Source organism: Oryx dammah, unplaced genomic scaffold (genome assembly GCF_014754425.2).
Source record: "Oryx dammah isolate SB20612 unplaced genomic scaffold, SCBI_Odam_1.1 HiC_scaffold_5, whole genome shotgun sequence".
Classification (NCBI taxonomy): domain Eukaryota; kingdom Metazoa; phylum Chordata; class Mammalia; order Artiodactyla; family Bovidae; genus Oryx; species Oryx dammah.
This window is the reverse complement of record NW_024070189.1, coordinates 44106472-44124126: the sequence shown is the minus strand read 5'-3', so window position 1 is coordinate 44124126 and position 17655 is coordinate 44106472. Positions and strand designations below refer to the sequence as shown.

General features: G+C 47.8%; 1 protein-coding gene across 2 annotated transcripts in view; it reads left to right on the top strand.

The window, feature by feature from the left end:
• Positions 1-13294: 13294 nt before the first annotated feature.
• LARP1 (La ribonucleoprotein 1, translational regulator) overlaps positions 13295-17655 on the top strand; it is a 62400-nt gene continuing 58039 nt past the window's right edge. For both annotated transcript variants that reach the window (XM_040241464.1, XM_040241462.1), the window contains exon 1: positions 13295-14142. In XM_040241464.1, coding sequence (XP_040097398.1) covers positions 13704-14142 — 439 coding nt within the window. In that variant the 5' untranslated portion in view covers positions 13295-13703. The remainder of the gene's footprint in view (positions 14143-17655) is intronic.

Below are 17655 nucleotides of genomic sequence, written 5' to 3'. Positions count from 1 at the left end.
CTGAATGTAGCTCCATGACATCTATAAATGAATTTGCACCAGCCACTTAGCCTCTGTTTTCTCATATGTAGAATGGGCTCCATAATAATACCTACTTCAGAGGGTTATTGTATGACATAATTCATAAAAAAGCAGAAGTGTCTGGCACAGATTAAGCCTGCCCTATATAGGAAGTATTACTATTAATATTATGTTTTAAATAATTATTAGTACTTCTTTGACTATCCAGTAGTTAAGACTCTGGCACTTCCAATGCAGAGGGTGTGGGCTTGATTCCTGGTTGGGTAACTAAGATCCCACATCCTGCATGGTGAAGCAAAAAAAAATTATTAACAGTGATTTCTAATTACATATGAAATAAAACTCAAAAATGCAAATTTAGCTTCTATAAGCTTTGTAGACATCAAGACAGGGGCTGGAATGGGGTGGAGTTTTTTATTGCTGTTTTAATACTAACAGAATGTTCATTTTAAAAAAGTTAGAAAATTATATGGTTGGCCAAAAGAACAAATCAGTACTCAGAAATAACCATGATAAATAACCTGTTTATCTTTTGGTGTATATCCTCATGATGATGACACACATATGTTAGAACAAAAAGGACACTTGACATGGGCAATATCACACTGAACAAGCTGTTTTATAGCCAGCTGTTTTTCAGTGAGTAAAGGGGGGTCTATAGGCAAATGTCGGAGAAGGCAATGGCACCCCACTCCAGTACTCTTGCCTGGAAAATCCCATGGACAGAGGAGCCTGGTGGGCTGCAGTCCATGGGGTCGCTGAGGGTCAGACACGACTGAGCGACTTCACTTTCGCTTTTCACTTTCCTGCATTGGAGAAGGAAATGGCAACCCACTCCAGTGTTCTTGCCTGGAGAATCCCAGGGACGGGGAAGCCTGGTGGGCTGGAGTTGCCCAGAGTCAGATAGGACTGAAGTGACTTAGCAGCAGCATAGGCAAATGTACTGGGTTTTTGTATGTGTGTTTGTTTTTTTTTTTTAACTGTTTAAAAGGCACCTAACATAACATTTTCCACTTTAAATTATACAGCTCAATAGTGTTAAGTGTATTCACATTGTTGTAAAACGAATCTCTGGAGCTTTTCATCTTGCACATCTACCCACTAAACAACTCCCCTTTTCCCCTTCCCCCAGCCCCTGGCAACACCATTCTGTGTTGTTTCTGTGGGTTTGACTGTTTTAGCTGCCCCACATAAGTGGAATCATAGCGTATCTGTTGTTTTCTGACTGGCTTATTTCATTTAGCATAATGTCCTCAAGTTGCACTCATGTTGTAGCATGTGGCAGAGTTTCCTTCCATTTTAAGGCTTGATAATATTCCACTGTATGTTTGTATGAACCATATTTGTTTATCCTTTTCTTCACTGATTGATTTTGGGGTTGTTTCTACCTCTTGGCTATTAATAATGCTGCTATGAATATGGGTATGCAAATAGCTCTTCAAGACCCTGCTTTCCATTGCTTTGGATATATACCCAAAAGTGGAATTGCTGGATCATATAATAGATATATTTTTAATTTTTTGAAGAAGCTACATACTGTTTTCCATAGTATAATAGCGGCACTACTTTACATTCTCATCCATACATTCTCGTCCACAGTGTACAAGGGTTCTGATTTCTCCACATCCACTCCAACATTTATTTTCTTTTTCTTTTTCAATAGTAGCCATCCTAAAGGGTACAAGGTGAACATAGTATTCAGTTCAGTTCAGTTCAGTCGCTCAGTCGTGTCCGACTCTCTGCAACCCCATGAATCGCAGCACTCCAGGCTTCCCTGTCCATCACCAACTCCTGGAGTTCACTCAAACTCACGTCCATCGAGTCGGTTGATTTAACACAATTCTAGGCAGAATGTTTAAAATTCTCAAAAGAACAAATTTTGATGCTGAGAAATGTGGAATCTTCTTTTTTATGTATAAATGACTAACAACCTTTCTGAAACTTATAAACTCTCATCAGACATACTCTGCTTTGTGGATGAGCTTCTTATCACTCCAAATTTTAGGATGTTTACTTATCAAAGGACAATTACTAGTTCTGTAATGTTGCAGCAGGTCAGCCCTTGGTACTTGTTTTCTTCTTCTCAAAAACCAAGCTACTTCCCACAGTCTGTCTCTTTGATCTCCTCCAAGCCTTTAATCTCCTCCTCCTTTTCTGGTTCCCACCCCTGCCCTCTCCACTTAAATGAGGTGTTCTCCATTGTTCCAACTTCCCAACCTGTTTCAACCCCTTCCCCTCAGCCCTCCCCAGCTAGGCCCCGAAATATCCCCTACTTCACTCTCGCGCTGTTGGGTCCTGGGAACCCTCAGGTCCTTGTCTCTGGCTTTCGACCCTTGGTTAAGCTGCTCCAGGAAGCTGCTCAGAGGGGGTCTGCCTGTTTGTATGTGTGTGTGTGTATCTAAGGTGAGATACTACAAGCTGCCATTCCCTTGGCAGATGTGGTTCCCACATATGCATCTCACCACATTGAATGTCACCCTATTATAGAGACACATTCTTTTTTTTCCTCATATCCCAACCCCTACTTGCCAGCCAGCATCTAACCTGAACCCTCTGAACAATCGGTTGTTAAAATGTCCAAAGAAACCGTGCTGACTCCTGTGTGCTATTAATACCTTCCTAAGGCTTTTCTTGAGGCTGTTATATTATATATTATTTTTGCCATAAATGCTGACTTTAGACCCTGTCCCCCGTCATGAAATGGGACCCTGCCATACCATTTTCTGTCTTTTTAAAATTGTGTTAAGTTTACAACAATACGCTGTACCGATTTTTTCTTTCTTTTTACTGTACAGATTTTAAATGTGTGATTCAGTGAGCTTTGACAAACATGAACCCCTGTGAATGACAAGATTCTGATACACAGTCAGCTCATTTAGAGAAATTGCAGGGGTCCACAGAACTGTTGGAAAGAGCGTAGAGATTGGAGTCAAGAGACCTGGTTACCACGTCAAGCCTTTGGCACTAACCAGCTGTGTGACTTTGGGCTGCTGCCCTCGCCTCTCTAGGCCCTGGCTTCTCTCCCGTACAATGAGGAGGCTGTCTCTCAGTCCACGTGACACAGCTGGTATTGGTCAAAGGTCACAGAAGACTCCCGAGAGGATGCAGAGCTACTGTGTCCTGCTGATATTTGCAAAGTGAATGCACCTCACCTGGGTCCTGCCAACCAAATTGCTGAAGAAGAGAAAGTGAAGAAATAATAATTATATAATAACAATAAACAAAGATGGCAGAAATCAGCCAAACCAATCCCTGCATCTTGTAGGAATGTACCAAGTGCTTGTAAGTAAACCCTTCTCAAATTTGTTTGCCCTGGTACATTAATAAAAGAAGATTCTGAGGGGATTAGCGTCAAATTTACAACAAGTACCCAAAACACACTGTTTGCCAAATAGGCTGAGTTTAGCTCTTTTGAAGCTAATGTGCCTTGCTGAAAGAGGAAAGGGCTTCTCTGACAACATGAGAAGATAGCACGTTTCACTTTTCAAAACCTTCTTGTCTATTTCTCATTTGTTCTATACGGGTTCTGTGACAAGAAAGCAGGACAAAGACTGTTCCCTCTCCTTTTTTCAGGTGAGGATCCTGAGGCCCGGAAGGATGACGTGAAATGTTCTCATAGCCACCAGCAAGCACGCCCCTCTGATTTCTCAGCCTGTGCCTTTGGGCTGTGCCCACCATCTCTTCTGCAGACAAATCAACCAACCCAGAGAACAGAGTCCAAGAAGAACGAAAAACTCTATATAACAACAAGAAGAACATTCATAGGTGGCAGTTAACAGTTACGGACAATTTATTGCCTTCCCATCAGATATTAACACTTGTGATTTTCCCAACAGCCCAGTGAGGGTTCTCTCTAACAGAAGAGAAGGTGGAAGCACAGAGAGGGCCCCTGGTTTGCTGGTGCTCACAATGCAAGGAGGCTGTGGAGCTGAGACTCTGCCCAGGCTTCCTGGCTCAGAGCCCTAGCCCTGGTACCTGTGCTACATTGCCTCCTGCTTCACTGTGCTGCTGAGGAAAAAGCTTTCTAAACAGAGCTGGTCACTGACAAGATGCACAGCTCTGAGAGCAGTGAGGCCCCTATTCTGGGCACTTCGAATGGAATCAAGGTGATGGTGATCATTACTGAGCAGTGTTTACGGCAGGTAGGGTTGAGGCAGAGGGCTGGTGGTTTGTCCTGGAAGGTCCCTTCCTACCAGAGAGTGTAGGATTTGATAAAATCTCTCACAGATCCCAGTCTTTCAGTTCATGACATTGACAAGTCCTCCTGGCTCTCAAGCTCTTGGATCGAACATCCTCTCCCAGCCTGTCCTGCCTGCCAACCATCCCCTCCTCGTGGGCACTGGGATCAGTGAGCTGTGAGAACAGGTGGCTATGCGAGGATCATCCTAGAAATCTGACAGCATGGTCTCCAGCTGAGGGCCTCGGGAGGAGGGGCGGCAGAACAGTAAATTACAGGTTGTCCACCGGCTGGTTAAATCAGTGCCTGTGTCCAGCACTGTGGAGATGCTGCAAGCCAGGCTCACTCCTGGGCCCAAGGCCCAGATGTCGGTCACAGAACCACAGTCAGAGTGCCAAGCGCTCTCTGCAGTTCCTCATCCAGCCCCTGCATTTCACATGTGGGGATACTGAAGCCCAGAGAGGGGAAGCAACTTGCCAGAGACCACACAGCATTCCTTCAACAAAATACCAAGGGTCTACTGTGCCACAGACTGTGCTTGGCAACACTAAGGATGAACAAAATAGCCACAAGCTCCAGGCTCACAGAGTTTACACATTAGTGGAGGAAATGGGAAAAAGCAAGTACACGCATAAAATCAGAGATTGTGATCTGTGTCATCAAGAACATGAAGTACTGCAGCCAAGCTGATCAAAAGCAGTCTCTCTGGGAAGGGCCATTTCAACTGAGGCTTGAAGCATACGCGTATGCTGTTTGTGTGTCTGTGCTGCGAGGATGTGTTCCAGGCAGTGCCCCCCAGGCACGGATGAGCTCCCCGTGTTGGAGGTGCTGGCACAGGGCAAGGGCAGGGGAGAGGAGCAGAAAGGGGAAATCTGAGGTGGATGGAGTCTGGAACACATGGTGTCTTGTGGGCTGAGATGAGAGGCCAGGAGTTCATTTTCATCGCACTATGAAGCCATGGGAGAGCTTATGCATGACACGCTATAACATTTCCTGCTTTTTCCCAATGCAGGGGCTCCCTGGGACCCCTGTTACCCTGCAGGCTTGCAGAAAACCCACCAGGCAATCCTATCAGGGCAAAGTGAACCCGGCTATTCCTTGTCTTTAGTGATCACTACACATTCTATCTGCATTAGGTAATTAGGAAGGAAGTGACGTGAAGGAAGGAAGTGAAAGTCACTCAGTCGTGTCTGACTCTTTGCGACCCCATGGACTGTAGTCCATGGAATTCTCCAGGCCAGAAAACTGGAGTGGGTAGCCTTTCCCTTCTCCAGAGGATTTTCCCAACCCAGGGATCGAACCCAAGTCTCCTGCATTGCAGGTGGATTCTTTATCAGCTGAGCCACAAGGGAAGCCCAGGTAATTAGGCCACTCACGTTATTTGAAGTTCCCTATTCCATCCATGTGTCACAGATCCAGAAAGTCCAGTGCTATGGGATGCGGTGGGGATCGGCAGACCTCTCTGAGGCAGTGAATGTCACTGGGACAGGAAGTCAGGCAGCTTTACTAGTTTACCACAGCCTTTCCCTACCTCATTTCTACAGCTAGCACTCATCTTCTTTGCCATAGAGGTGTGAAATGTTAGAAACTGCTATCAAGACTGCTCAGATGTAAAGATATTTAGTTCCAGATGGCCATGGTTAGACAGGCAGAGTTCATACTTTGGTAATCACACCTTCCTGTTGCCCTGTGCCATGTGGAGTCTTTAGGGATGATGACACAGATCAGTAATCCAATCAACAGATGTTGACAGTGTGACCTCCTGAGTCACATGACCTCATCTGAGATAAAAGGGCACTCATTTCTTCACTCTTCTCAACCAAGGAAAAGGCCTGAGGATGTCTTGGCAGGGAAACTCATAAACCTCCCTGAAGGTCACAAAATGCCAAATTAATCTGCCTTACCCTCTATCCTCCCTTTTAATCTAGATATTTCCCAGATTCCAATTTTAAGTCCTAACTCAAGTACAGCCACCTCCAAGAAGTCTTCCCTAACTACCTTTTCCCTGTCCCTCTGGCCTGTGCTCTTCTCTTCCTCCCCTTGGTCTCTTAAACATGTCTGTACCGTGTGTTCAGTGACTGGCGTGGTATCAGCCTGTGTAGGGATCTAAATGCAGGTCGTTGGCTGGGAGGAACAAGCACCAGAGGAGGCTGGGGCCTGAGGCCCACCTGTGTGTGCTGGGCCCATCTAATCACAGTTCAACTCAATTAAAAAAAAAAAATACTGTGGAGGCCAAACAAAACATGTCTGTGGGCTGAAATTGGCCAGAGGGCTAGCAGCTTCCAACAGCTAGAATATTATCTGGAGGAGAAGGCATTGCATTTAGAATCTTTAGAAGTCCTGGAGCTGCCCCCAACTAGCAGCTTGAGTCCAGATAAATACCTAATCTTTCTGAGCCTCAGTTTCCTTATCTATACATTAGGGTAACACTGTCTTTGCTTTCTTCATGAGATTTGAAGAATGGTTGCCTTGACTCTATGTCAGTGACCACCATCCTGTTTCCAACAATAGTAGACATTTATTCAGCAGTTACTGTTCTAAGCACCTTACAAGTGTTAACTCATTTAGTCCCCACAGTAACCCTAAGAGGGGGTTGCTGTTGTCATCTCTTATTTTACAGATGAGAAAACAGAGGCAAAAAGAGGTGAAAGAACATGCAGGTGAGTGCAGAGCTGGGACTATAACACCCTTACACAAATACTGGTTCATTTAATGTTCTCTGAATTTTATGAGGCAAGTATTTCACTTTTCACCATTCTATAGCTGGAGACACTGAAGCTCAGAGAAGTGAAGTAACTTGCCTGGTATCACACAGCTTGAAAGTGGGCAAACCTGAGCCTGAAGGCAACTCTGACCCCAAACCCTGTGCCCTTGTTTCTGTGCCAGAGGTGAAGGACAGGCAAGTGATCTGTGAAGAGAGCAGTGTGCTGACGCGGTGTTCTGCCCCAGGACAGAAAACATGTATTGCCCTTTCTTGTTTCGACTCCAGTCCCTAGCTCAGGGCCCCTCTGTCCTGGAGCACAGTTACGATCATGTTGCCAGGAAAATTTCTTTCTGCCTTCATTGGGACTGCTGGTTTCTACTTGTCCCCATGAACTTGGATGTTTCTTGACCCTGGAGTGTTTAAACATAGTTACTTTCCTTTGGCTATGGGGGTTTTGCACTTTTGACGTGTGCTATCTCTCTTTCCTGTGGTGTGGTGCAGGGGCCTAGAATGGGATGGGAGAGACTGAAGTTCTGATCTTTATTCTGCTGCCCCAGCATCCTAGAGCAAGTCATTGAACTTCTGTGGGGCTCAGAGGACAATCACATCTGTCCTCTCTCCATGAAAGCCCTTTCAGAAATGCAGTGTGGTACAAATAGACAGTGGGCTGCGGAGAGGTAAGGCATACCAAAGGTGCTCAATAGATGACCCTCACTGACTGTGTGAAGGGGATTTGCAATGATGTGCAGACAATACTGATAATACAGTGTTAAAAAAAATAAAGCTGTGGAATGTGCAATATAGTCTCAGCTATGTAAAATAAAAACAGATAAGAGACTAGAAGAAAATATACCAGCTTGACTGTGATTGCCTCTGGGTTGTGCGCTTGTATGTGGGCTCTGCTTTGCTAGACTTAATTTTTTTTCTATTTGCAAAAGTTAGCCCATTTTGTATTATATTTTATCATTTAAAAGTATATATGTAATTTATGTTTTATACATAATAAATTTATTATATACATTATAAATTAAAGTATAATTAAGTAATTTATATATATATATATATTTATGTATAAATAAATGTATAAAATTTATACATTTTACCTGGCCCTTGACAATGTTGCTCTAGTTACCAGAACATTGAAGTGATAAGGTATGACCTTGCATCCATTCATTCATTCATTCCCTTGTCCAGAAAACACATGGAGGGCTTGCTGTGTAAAGGCAGCAGTGATGATTACTATAAACAACACTAAGAAGAATGGGGTATAATCCTTGCCCTCAAGAAATATATTATAATCTAGATAGAGGATAAGGCATATTGATCACTAGCCATAATTGAAGATAGAAAGTACTAAATATTTTATGGAAATTATCACTAGGAGTTAATAGTGGGGGAGAAATCTACTCCAGCTATGGAGATTAAATTTTTGTAAAGAAGTTGTCATTTTGTGCTGAGCCTTGAAGGACCAGTAGAACTCTGGGTATGTGGAAATGGGAAGGCATCACTGGCAGTAATAAAAGTAATGAAAGGTGATATTTACTTAGCACATACTATGTGCCAAGCACTGTACTTTTAAACTACACACATTCTCCCATTTAAGACTCACAGAAGTTCTATGAGGAAAGTAGTATTATCATCTCCAGTTGACAGATGGGGAGACTGAGGCTTGAGAGATGAAAGTTATTCTCCTGAAGTCACGAGATGGTCAAGCTGGGATTCACACTCAGGACCTCACTGTGAACAGCTTTGTCACAGAGAAAGTACATGAATTGAGGCAGGAAAGCATGGGGCCCACAGGGAATTAGACAGGAGCTTTTTGAAGACTTGGATCTTGTGTGTCTTGCTCACCTTTCCATGTCCAGGGTCTGGACAGTAACTGGCACATAGCAGATGGCTTAGTAAATATTGGTTGAATGAAAGGATAAAAGAAACAGTGAGTAGTCGACTGTTGCTGGCATGTAGGCTGTGAGGCTGAAAGTAGTAGGACAGGCAGGCGTGTGCATGCCCAGATTTTAAGCAGAGGCAGGGCCCATCAGTCAAAGAACCAGAGAATTGGCTCAGGCAGCATGGCAGGCTGCATGGCAGGGAGGAGAACAGTTAGTTGGTGGGGAAGCCCGCAGGAGACCACTTGAGAAAGTTCAGGAACACCAGGGAGAGGAGTGGGAATGGAGGAAGAAGCTGTGCAGGTAGGATAGATTAGAAAGAGGCCATGGCATGCTGCCTATCTCTTAACTCAGAGTGGGGAATGCGTTAAAAGAAAATTGATTTTCTATCAGAACTTTACAAATCTATTCTTCATCTTTTACTAACCTCATTGGGTTCTTGGGCAGCCTCTGAGCCTACTTCCTCATCTGTAAAATGGGGGTAATCATACTTACAGAAACCCTGAGGGTTAGCCATGTTATTATGGGAACAGTCGGACTTCCCAGGTGACTCAGTGGCAGAGAATCTGCCTGCAATGCAGGAGATGCGGGTTTGATCCCTAGGTCAGGAAGATCCCTTGGAGGAGGAAATGGGAACCCACTCCAGTATTCTTGCTTGGAGAATTCCATGGTCAGAGGAGCCTGGTGGGCTACAGTTGCAAAGAATCAGACACGGCTGAGCGACTGAATACGCAGGCATGGGAACAGTCAGTACTTCTGACTTCTCCTTATCCCCCTTACACTGTAACTATTGCTGTTTCCATCTAGTTGACAAGAGATCTAGGCTGAGCCTCCTCTCATGAACTGAAGTAAATTTCTTGGCATGTGGCAGAAGGTCCAAGAGTCTTCAGGTTTGGGAAAACATTCCCTAGCTAATACTGTCTGGCCAATGCCCCTCCCTTGCTAACCCCACCTATTCTTCCATGTTGGTATAAAGAGGCCTCTAGCCTAGGAGTCCCTGGTATCAGAAGAAGATAAGTGATAAAGCTCAAGTCCTTTCAGAAACAAAAGGCCCTCTGGAAAATCAAACTCAAAGAGGAATAAAATGGAATATCCAAGCCCAGATAAAGGAACCACCTCTCTTTTACCTATATTCCCCTCCAAAAAATAGTTTCAGGGAACTTGTATCTTTCTTCCTACTCATGAGCCGGATGCAGGTATTATGCTTCCCATTTTGTGAACAGAGAAATGGAAGCCCAGGAAGGCTCAGGAGGCTGCTCCAATTCATTCAGCAAAGCTGGGGATGGGCCCAGGTTATAAACCAAGTCTGCTGTCTCTAGTCCCTGCTCCAGCCTCCCGTCTCTCTTTTAGGAAGCTGTCAGTACCAGGAGGCAAACAAGCACGTAATTATAAATAGGTATTTGGACCCACTTTATTATTTTAATTTTTTAAAGTTTGATTTTCTCTCTCTGTGTGTCTGTGCGTTTTAAGACTATGATGTGTTCAAGCTGTGGGCAAAGCACAAGTTAGTCTGATCCTTATTGCTTTCTGCCAAAAGCATATCTTGTTTAACTTCTTTTTCTTTTTGCCTGAGATCACTTATTGCTTAACTACTTGGTCTCTCCAATTAGAGTTTACCTTTTGGAGAGACAGGGTTCAGCTTTTTTTAGTATCTTCCTCAGTCCAACGTATTTGATGAGTGCTCCACAAATAGCCATCGATATGGCAATGGAGAGAAGAGAGGCAGCCTTACAGTGTACAGGCCTGGGGAATTAGCTGCTGCCTAAGACCCTAGGCAGGCAGCTGACTTTCTTTTTCTGAACTTCGATTGCTTCCATTTGTAAATGAAGATAATAGCTTCAAGACCTAGCCTAGTGCCTGGCACATAAGGAACACTAGATATTTGTGGGAAAAGCTAGTATCTTAACTCATTATGTTATTGTGAGGATGAAATGAGATAAAGTATGTCAAGTATTAATATTTCTCATAGAACCTAGCATATAGTAGTTACTTAATAAAAGTAGCTACTCTGAACTATTTGATCAATAGTATTTAAAACTGAACACATGCATATAGAATGCCATAGGTCAGGAATCTACAAAAAACAAAAACTGAATTCAAATTGCAATTCCATCATTTCCAATAGAAAAAGCTACTGCATTTAGGATTAGAAGATTCAGGTATGAGACCTGACTCTGCCATGGACTAGCTGTGTGACTTTGGTTAAGTAACCTGACTTCTCTGAACTTCAGTTTCTTGAAAAACAAGGGAACTGACTAATCATTAAGATTCCTTTTTCCAATTTAATAGCCTCAGTGTAAGATGTGGTCTCATGCCGGTTACCTTATCTTCCTTTTGTGGTCCCAGTTTGCTCATCTGAAAAATGGCCTATGGGTGTTAGGAGCCCCTCTCTGGGGCAGAGCAGGCCTAGGGGTGCAGATCTCAGTGCTGCTCCAGCCTCCACTTAGGGCCTGGTGCTGCTTGTTCAGCTCAGACTGATGCTAAGTAACATGAACAAGTTACTTGTCCACATAGAGCCCTTCTCTCTTCACAAAGCATACCCTCTACCTCCAACTATAGGAATATAGAAAAGAATGACCAACAAGGACCATTATGTCCTCTTTTAAAAAGTTCAGAGATAGTCTAATGTGAATCTGCTTCAGAAAATAATTAATTAAAAAATAAAAAATAGTGCATGCTAGTGACAGTGTACAATAATTTACCTTCTGATTAAGGGTATATATAATGTAACAACAAAGAATCTGTTTTAATTCCTCAAGATCCCTTTAATCATTTAATCATTCTCTTCTTTGTATCTCTTTTGAAGCACTGGCCTCAGTCTATATAATTTACATAGTCCTTTGACTGAAGTTGTCTCACTTGTCTCCTCACAAAAGCTGAGAGGTTAGAAGCAAGTCAAGCATAATTTACTCCCATTTGTCTACCAGGGAAGAGGGGTCCAGTGAAGTGCTGAGAGCTGGCCAAGGTGTGGACACCACGTTATGGAAGAGTTGGGACCACACATCAGATTGTCTCATTGTCCCCACCAGCACCTCTCCCCAGTGGTCCTGGTTACAACAAGCCTACAACTAACCTCACCCCTTGGGGGCAGTTTCAAAAGGCTGATTTTCAATAAGCCTTCTTTGTCCAGCAGGTCATGTGTTCTAATTCTTTTGGAGATGGCTAACACTCTTGGCTGTTATGTCTTGAGCAGGTGATATCATAGCTAGCCAGAGGCCAGGACTCCTCCAAGTGAAGTGTGGGACCACAAGCACCAACAGGGTTCTTGCTAGACATGTAGTTTCTTGGTCCAATCCCAGACATACCTGATTCCAAATACTTTGGAATCTGCATTCAAGGTTTTCCCTCATCATCCAAACTAAAGTAACTGATCTAGTGACCTACTGCCGTAGTAGCTACTGTCTATTCATAGATATGAGACAAGCTCTTGTTCATAAGTTTGTTTTACTCTTTCTCCACCTTAGAATGCAAATTCCATGAGGTCCTTGCAAGCCTTGTTTTTTCCAAGCCTTGTTCCTAGAAACCCCCCACAGTAAATATTTAATTGAATGTGCACTAGAATTTGAAACCACTGTCTTCATTTTATAATAGGGAAACTGAGACCCAACTAATGCAGAGTTGGTAAGGGGCAGGATCAGGGTCAGGATAAAATCTCGGATCTCCAGAGTTCCAATTCGGCGTTGGTTCGTCTCTGCCCCAAGCAATTCTTATAAAAACTGAAGTCCATTTGAGGGAGAAAAAAAAAAAAAGACATTTCTCACCCATAAATACTCGGTTTCAGGGCTTGGCCGGGTTGGGGGCTGTTGGTAATTTCCTGCTCACTTCCTAGACGCCCGATGCCCCCAAGGGTTAAAGACCCGTCTTCTAGGCCAGGTGTCGGGACAGTGACCTGGCCAGGGCTGCCTGGGAAGAGCCGATCACAGTCCGCGGAGGTGAGGCCGGCTCACCCAAGGTCACCCAGGCAGAGCCTGGAGGGGCCAGGCCTATGGCACGCAAGTGAGGCGACAGCACCCCCACCCCATCATCCTGTAAGCTCAGGGTGATATTAATGGCTCTTTCCCCAGATTCTGGCGCACCCAACCTAAAGAGCGCGAGCAGGCCCCGCCAGCCGCGTGGCGCGGTCCCATGTGCTCCACCTGCGGACGCTCTCACGCGCTGGCTCTTTAAGACACTTCCCCCTCTTTATATCACCCGGTCTCTCCTACCCGGCTCTCGCTGACCGCACCCCCCTTCCGAATTGCATCAGGCACGTGCTCGCCCCCGTCCGGTTTGAGTACCCCTCACCCACCAGCCCGGGAGGTGCGCCGAGGAATCGGAGGCTAGGGGCGGGGCCAGGGGCGGGGCCGCGAGGCCCTGCGCGCGCGCTCCCGCCGCCTTCGCCGGCCCGTCGCCCAGGGCCAGCCCCGGCGGGCGCGCCCCCGTTGCGCCGTCCCCTCCCCTTGCCCGCTGCGTCGCGAGGCGCGCGCCCGCCCGCCGCCTGCCGCGGATCGCGTGGTCAGCTCGGCTCGCCGCGCCTCTCCCCCGTCCGTCCATATTGCTGCAGCCCCCGTGCCGGGAAGCCCGGGCCGCCCCGGGGGCGGGGGGGAGGGAGGGACGGGACGAGAAGCCTGCCAGGCTCGGGGTGGGGGCTCCTTGCGAGGAACGGGCGGGGGGGGACGCGCGCCGAGGAGGCCTGGACCGCAGAGTGGGGGGCCTTCCTCCCCCCCCCCCCCGCCCCGCCAGCGGGCCTTGGATCTACGGCGGCTGCATCCGACCGGGAGGGGGGGCCGCGCCTAGCGTGAACCCCGAACCTTCTCCGCCGAGACTGGGGCCCAGCGCCCCGGAGGAAGGCGTCGCGGGCTCTGTGAGAGCCAAGTTCGAGGCGGGGGAGGCAGCCTCGGGCGCGCCCGGCTTCTCTGGGGGGGCGGGCGCGCAGATGGCCACTCAGGTGGAGCCGCTGCTGCCGGGGGGCGCCCCGCTCTTGCAGGCCGAAGATCACGGGGGTCTGGTGAGGAAGAAGCCGCTGCCGCCGCCCGAGGGCAAGGGCGAGCCCGGGGCGAACGACGTCGGAGGCGGGGAGCCGGACGGCGGCACCCGAAGACCTCGGCCGCCCTGCGCCAAGCAGCACAGGGAAGGCACCGGGCAGCTGGAGCGCGAGAGCCCGCGGCCGCCGCAGCCGCCCGGCGCCGAGGGCCTGGCCGTCAGCGACGGGGAGGAGGGCGGCGGCGGCGAGCTGGGCGCTGGCGGAGGAGCTGCTGGAGCCGCGGGCGCCGGGCGCCGAGACTTCGTGGAGGCCCCTCCGCCCAAGGTGAACCCGTGGACTAAGAACGCGCTGCCGCCGGTCCTGGCCACCGTGAACGGACAGTCTCCTCCAGGTGGGTCTCCGTTTGGTATTCCGGGACCGGGGGCCTCTTCCGGGGACATAGGCGTCCCCTCCCCCAGCGGCCTCCAGGGCCCGGGGGTCCGCCACAGTGGGTCGTGGTGACTCGGGTGTTTTTTTTTTTTTTCCCATTATCTCCTGGCTAATTCAGGTCGCCGTGCCCTGCCCCCCAGCACACTCGGGAACCTGCCCCTGCCGCAGGGCCCGGCCTCCGGGAGGCTACGGCCACCGCCTGGGCCGCAGCGGTTAGTGGGCAACGGCGTGGTCCCGGCCTATCTCGCGGGGAGAGGGGTGGGCGCTGGTTTCGGTGAAAGGGGCCCTCTCTCCCCCCTCCCCCCACCGCGTGTCGGTGTGAAAGACGGTTTCTTGCCTGAACCTTCCTTGGGAAGCCCCCCCACCCCACCCCCCCGCCCGGTGTTCCTCGTTTTGGTAGCGTTGCTATCGTCCCCATGTTGTAAATGTTTAATGAGTATATGTCATAAGCAGCAAAACGCCCGGCGATGAGTGCATACCGACCACACGGATTCGGGGTTTAAAAGTTAACAAGTTTGTTCTCGAGTAGATGGTGTTAGGCGGTAGAATGGCCGTGGGCGACGGCTCGAGGGGTCGGTTACGGGGAGAATGGGGAGAAGAGGAAACCCAACGTGTCATTGAATTCGGTGCTTTCCCTCGCCTGATCCCGGGGACCTTCCGCCTTGTGAGGGAGCCGGATGGCTAGTGTGCGGGGCGTCCAGTGAGGGGAAATGTGAGGCGAGTAAGGGGGCATGCAGCGACTCGAGGGGCGTGTGGCGGCGGGGGAGGGAGTGGCCGGGCCAGGCCGGACGGGCGGGTGACAGTTGGGCGCCATGCGCCGCGCCGCCGGCCCGCGGGCTGCTCGCGGCCGCTCGGCCTGGGCGTTCGGCGGTCGCCGCGGCGCTCGGGGCGGAAGGCGGGTGCGGGCGGCGCGGCCGGGAGTGTGCGTGTGCGCGGGTGTGAGTGCGCGTCCCCCCTTCCCGGCATTCCTCCGCAGCCGGGACAACGTGGTGCCTCCCCGCGCGGCTGGCGGCATGTGACCGCCGAGCGGCGCGCCCTCCCTCTCCCTCCTCGATGACTTTGGGTCCTTTCGGACCCGGCCCCTCAGGGGGAGGTGGATGTGCGGGAAGTCCCCGCAGAGCCTTGTTGGTGGGGGAAGGAGGGTAAGGAATATGGAGTCTCCGCTAGGCCTTCCTTTGCCGAAAATAGATCGTCGCCTTTGGTGGGGGGCGCGCCCGCCCTGCTCCCTTTGCCAGCCCGTAGAGACACCCTGGGGCTGGATTCTTGGGTTCAGGATCTTCTTGCAGTGAGCCGGTATTAAAACCCAATTGAAGCTATACGATGGCCTGTGGCCATAGCCCTACGGCTTTTTCAGAACTCCTCCCCTTCTGCTTGAGACTGACTGGTATAAACCATCAAAATGGGGAAAGTTGAAAGGGCAGCTTAATATTCAAGGGAATAGAATCCCTCGTAGTCCCAGGGAAACCAGAACACCGAATTCTGAAAATGGCATGTTGTAATTTTTATTTCTTTATAAGGTTGCTTCATTTGGGGGAGGGGACCTTTGGCTTTTACTAATAGTACCTCAAACCATGTTCTCTTCCTTTTGCCCTCCTCCCCTTCCCCCCCTTTTCCTTCCAGAACCCTCTTATGCAAAGGGCAGTGCTGAAATCTCCATTTTCTTGCAAATCTCCTGATCCACCCACGGAGGGAGGAAAAGCAATTTGAAGATACTCTTTGGTCCTTCCCCCCTCTTTAAACTCAGGGTATAATCATCCGGAGGAGAGAGCACTCCTCAGAAGTTTAAATGGGGCTACTCACTCTGGCTGCTGCTGCTCTGCTAATGGTGAACCTGCCTTGTGGGTTTTAAATCAGCCATGACATCAGGTGGTGTTGGATGCCTGAGCTGGCATTTTGTGCAAGTCTAGGGGCCCTTGGTAGGGTGCGTCACCGGGGTTATTGATCGTGGGAAGAAGACAGCTTGGCTGGCATCTGGCCTTTACCTCTGAGTAGAAAAGCCAACTTGCTTTAAGTGCCCAAAGCAAAATTCTAAGTCCGGTAGACTTCCTCTGTTCTTGTTAGGCAAGAAAGTGTCTTGTCCGCTCATTAGTATTGAACCTTCAGAATAGTCGTCGACAGACAAACTCTGAATTAATCCAGTAGCTTCTCTGTTTAAGCCTGTTGTTAGGGCTTGAATGTTTTTTGAAGGAGAATTTTGTGTTCAGGGTAGATAGTGGCCCTTTCTTTGAAATTTACATGGATCACTAAAGGCCCTTTTCCAGCCCTGATTTTATTTGGACAAGTTTAAATGTGACACCAGTGGAGTGACAGTGTGGTCTTGGGGAAATTTTGTGTTCTGTGATGCATATGTTTTTGGTGCCTCCTAAGTAAGCCAAGAGCTTTCCAAAGCTTTCTGCAAACGCCTATTTTTAGCTCTCCTTTTGGCTCAGATGCTAGTATTTTAGTTCTTTAAGAGACATACTCAGTAACTAGTAATGAAAAATGTTTTGTGATATCCCCCCTTTCTTGCGGGGTTCTCTGTTCTGGTTTAAGTGTCTGTCTTAGTGGTTTTAAGGCTTGGCATTTGCATTTTGGCTTTTTGTATTTCTCTCCCTTAGAATGTTTTGAAAACATTAAAATTTCTTTTCCTTATTCTAGCCACAACTCTTTAAGTATGAGAGAGGCAGGATGTCTCATTTACAAGAAGAAATGAGGGACTTCTGTGATGGTTAAGACTCCCCACTCTCAGTGGAGGGGGCCCAGGTTCAATCCCTGGTCAGGGAACTAGATCCCGTGTGCTGCAGCAAAAATCCCGTGTATGGCAACTATGACCTAGCACAGCTGAATTTTTTTTTTTTTTTAATGAAGAAGATAGCAAAGGTTCTGATGTCAAAACTGCTTGCATTCGAATGCTAGTTGCTTAGCTGTGCTTCATTGGACAAGATAATTTAACCATTCTGTGCCTCAGCTTCCTCATTATATTCTAGAAGTAAAGTTATTTATCTGCCTCAAGGGAGCATTGTGAGCATTCACTGTGATGGTACGTGTCAAGTATTTAGTCTGGTGCCTGGCATGTGTTTGCTGCTGTACTGTGGAAGACTAAAACTTTGGGATTTCCTGGGCCTTGTTCTGGGTCTCCGTTTTCTCCACCTGTAAAATTGAGGGGGTTGGAGAATGGTGTATTTTCCTTTTCTGGTATTTTATCAGTACTCTGAAATATATGGGATCTGTCTCCTTAAGTAGACCTTTGCTTCTCCACAGACATGAAGGACATAGTATGGATAATCTTTGGAAAGGTTGATGATTCAAACAATTGCCTACTTTTACTTTGGAATGTGTTGCAACAAATGCTTTTAAAATAAGTTTTAATTTATCTGCCTTTCGTAAAAATTAGCTTTTGGCAGAGTGTACATGTGCTCTTTAGGGCTGTGGGCAAAGCCGAGTCTAACTGAACTAAACATTTGCTGTGTTAAAAGCTTTTTAAAAGTTGCTGTGG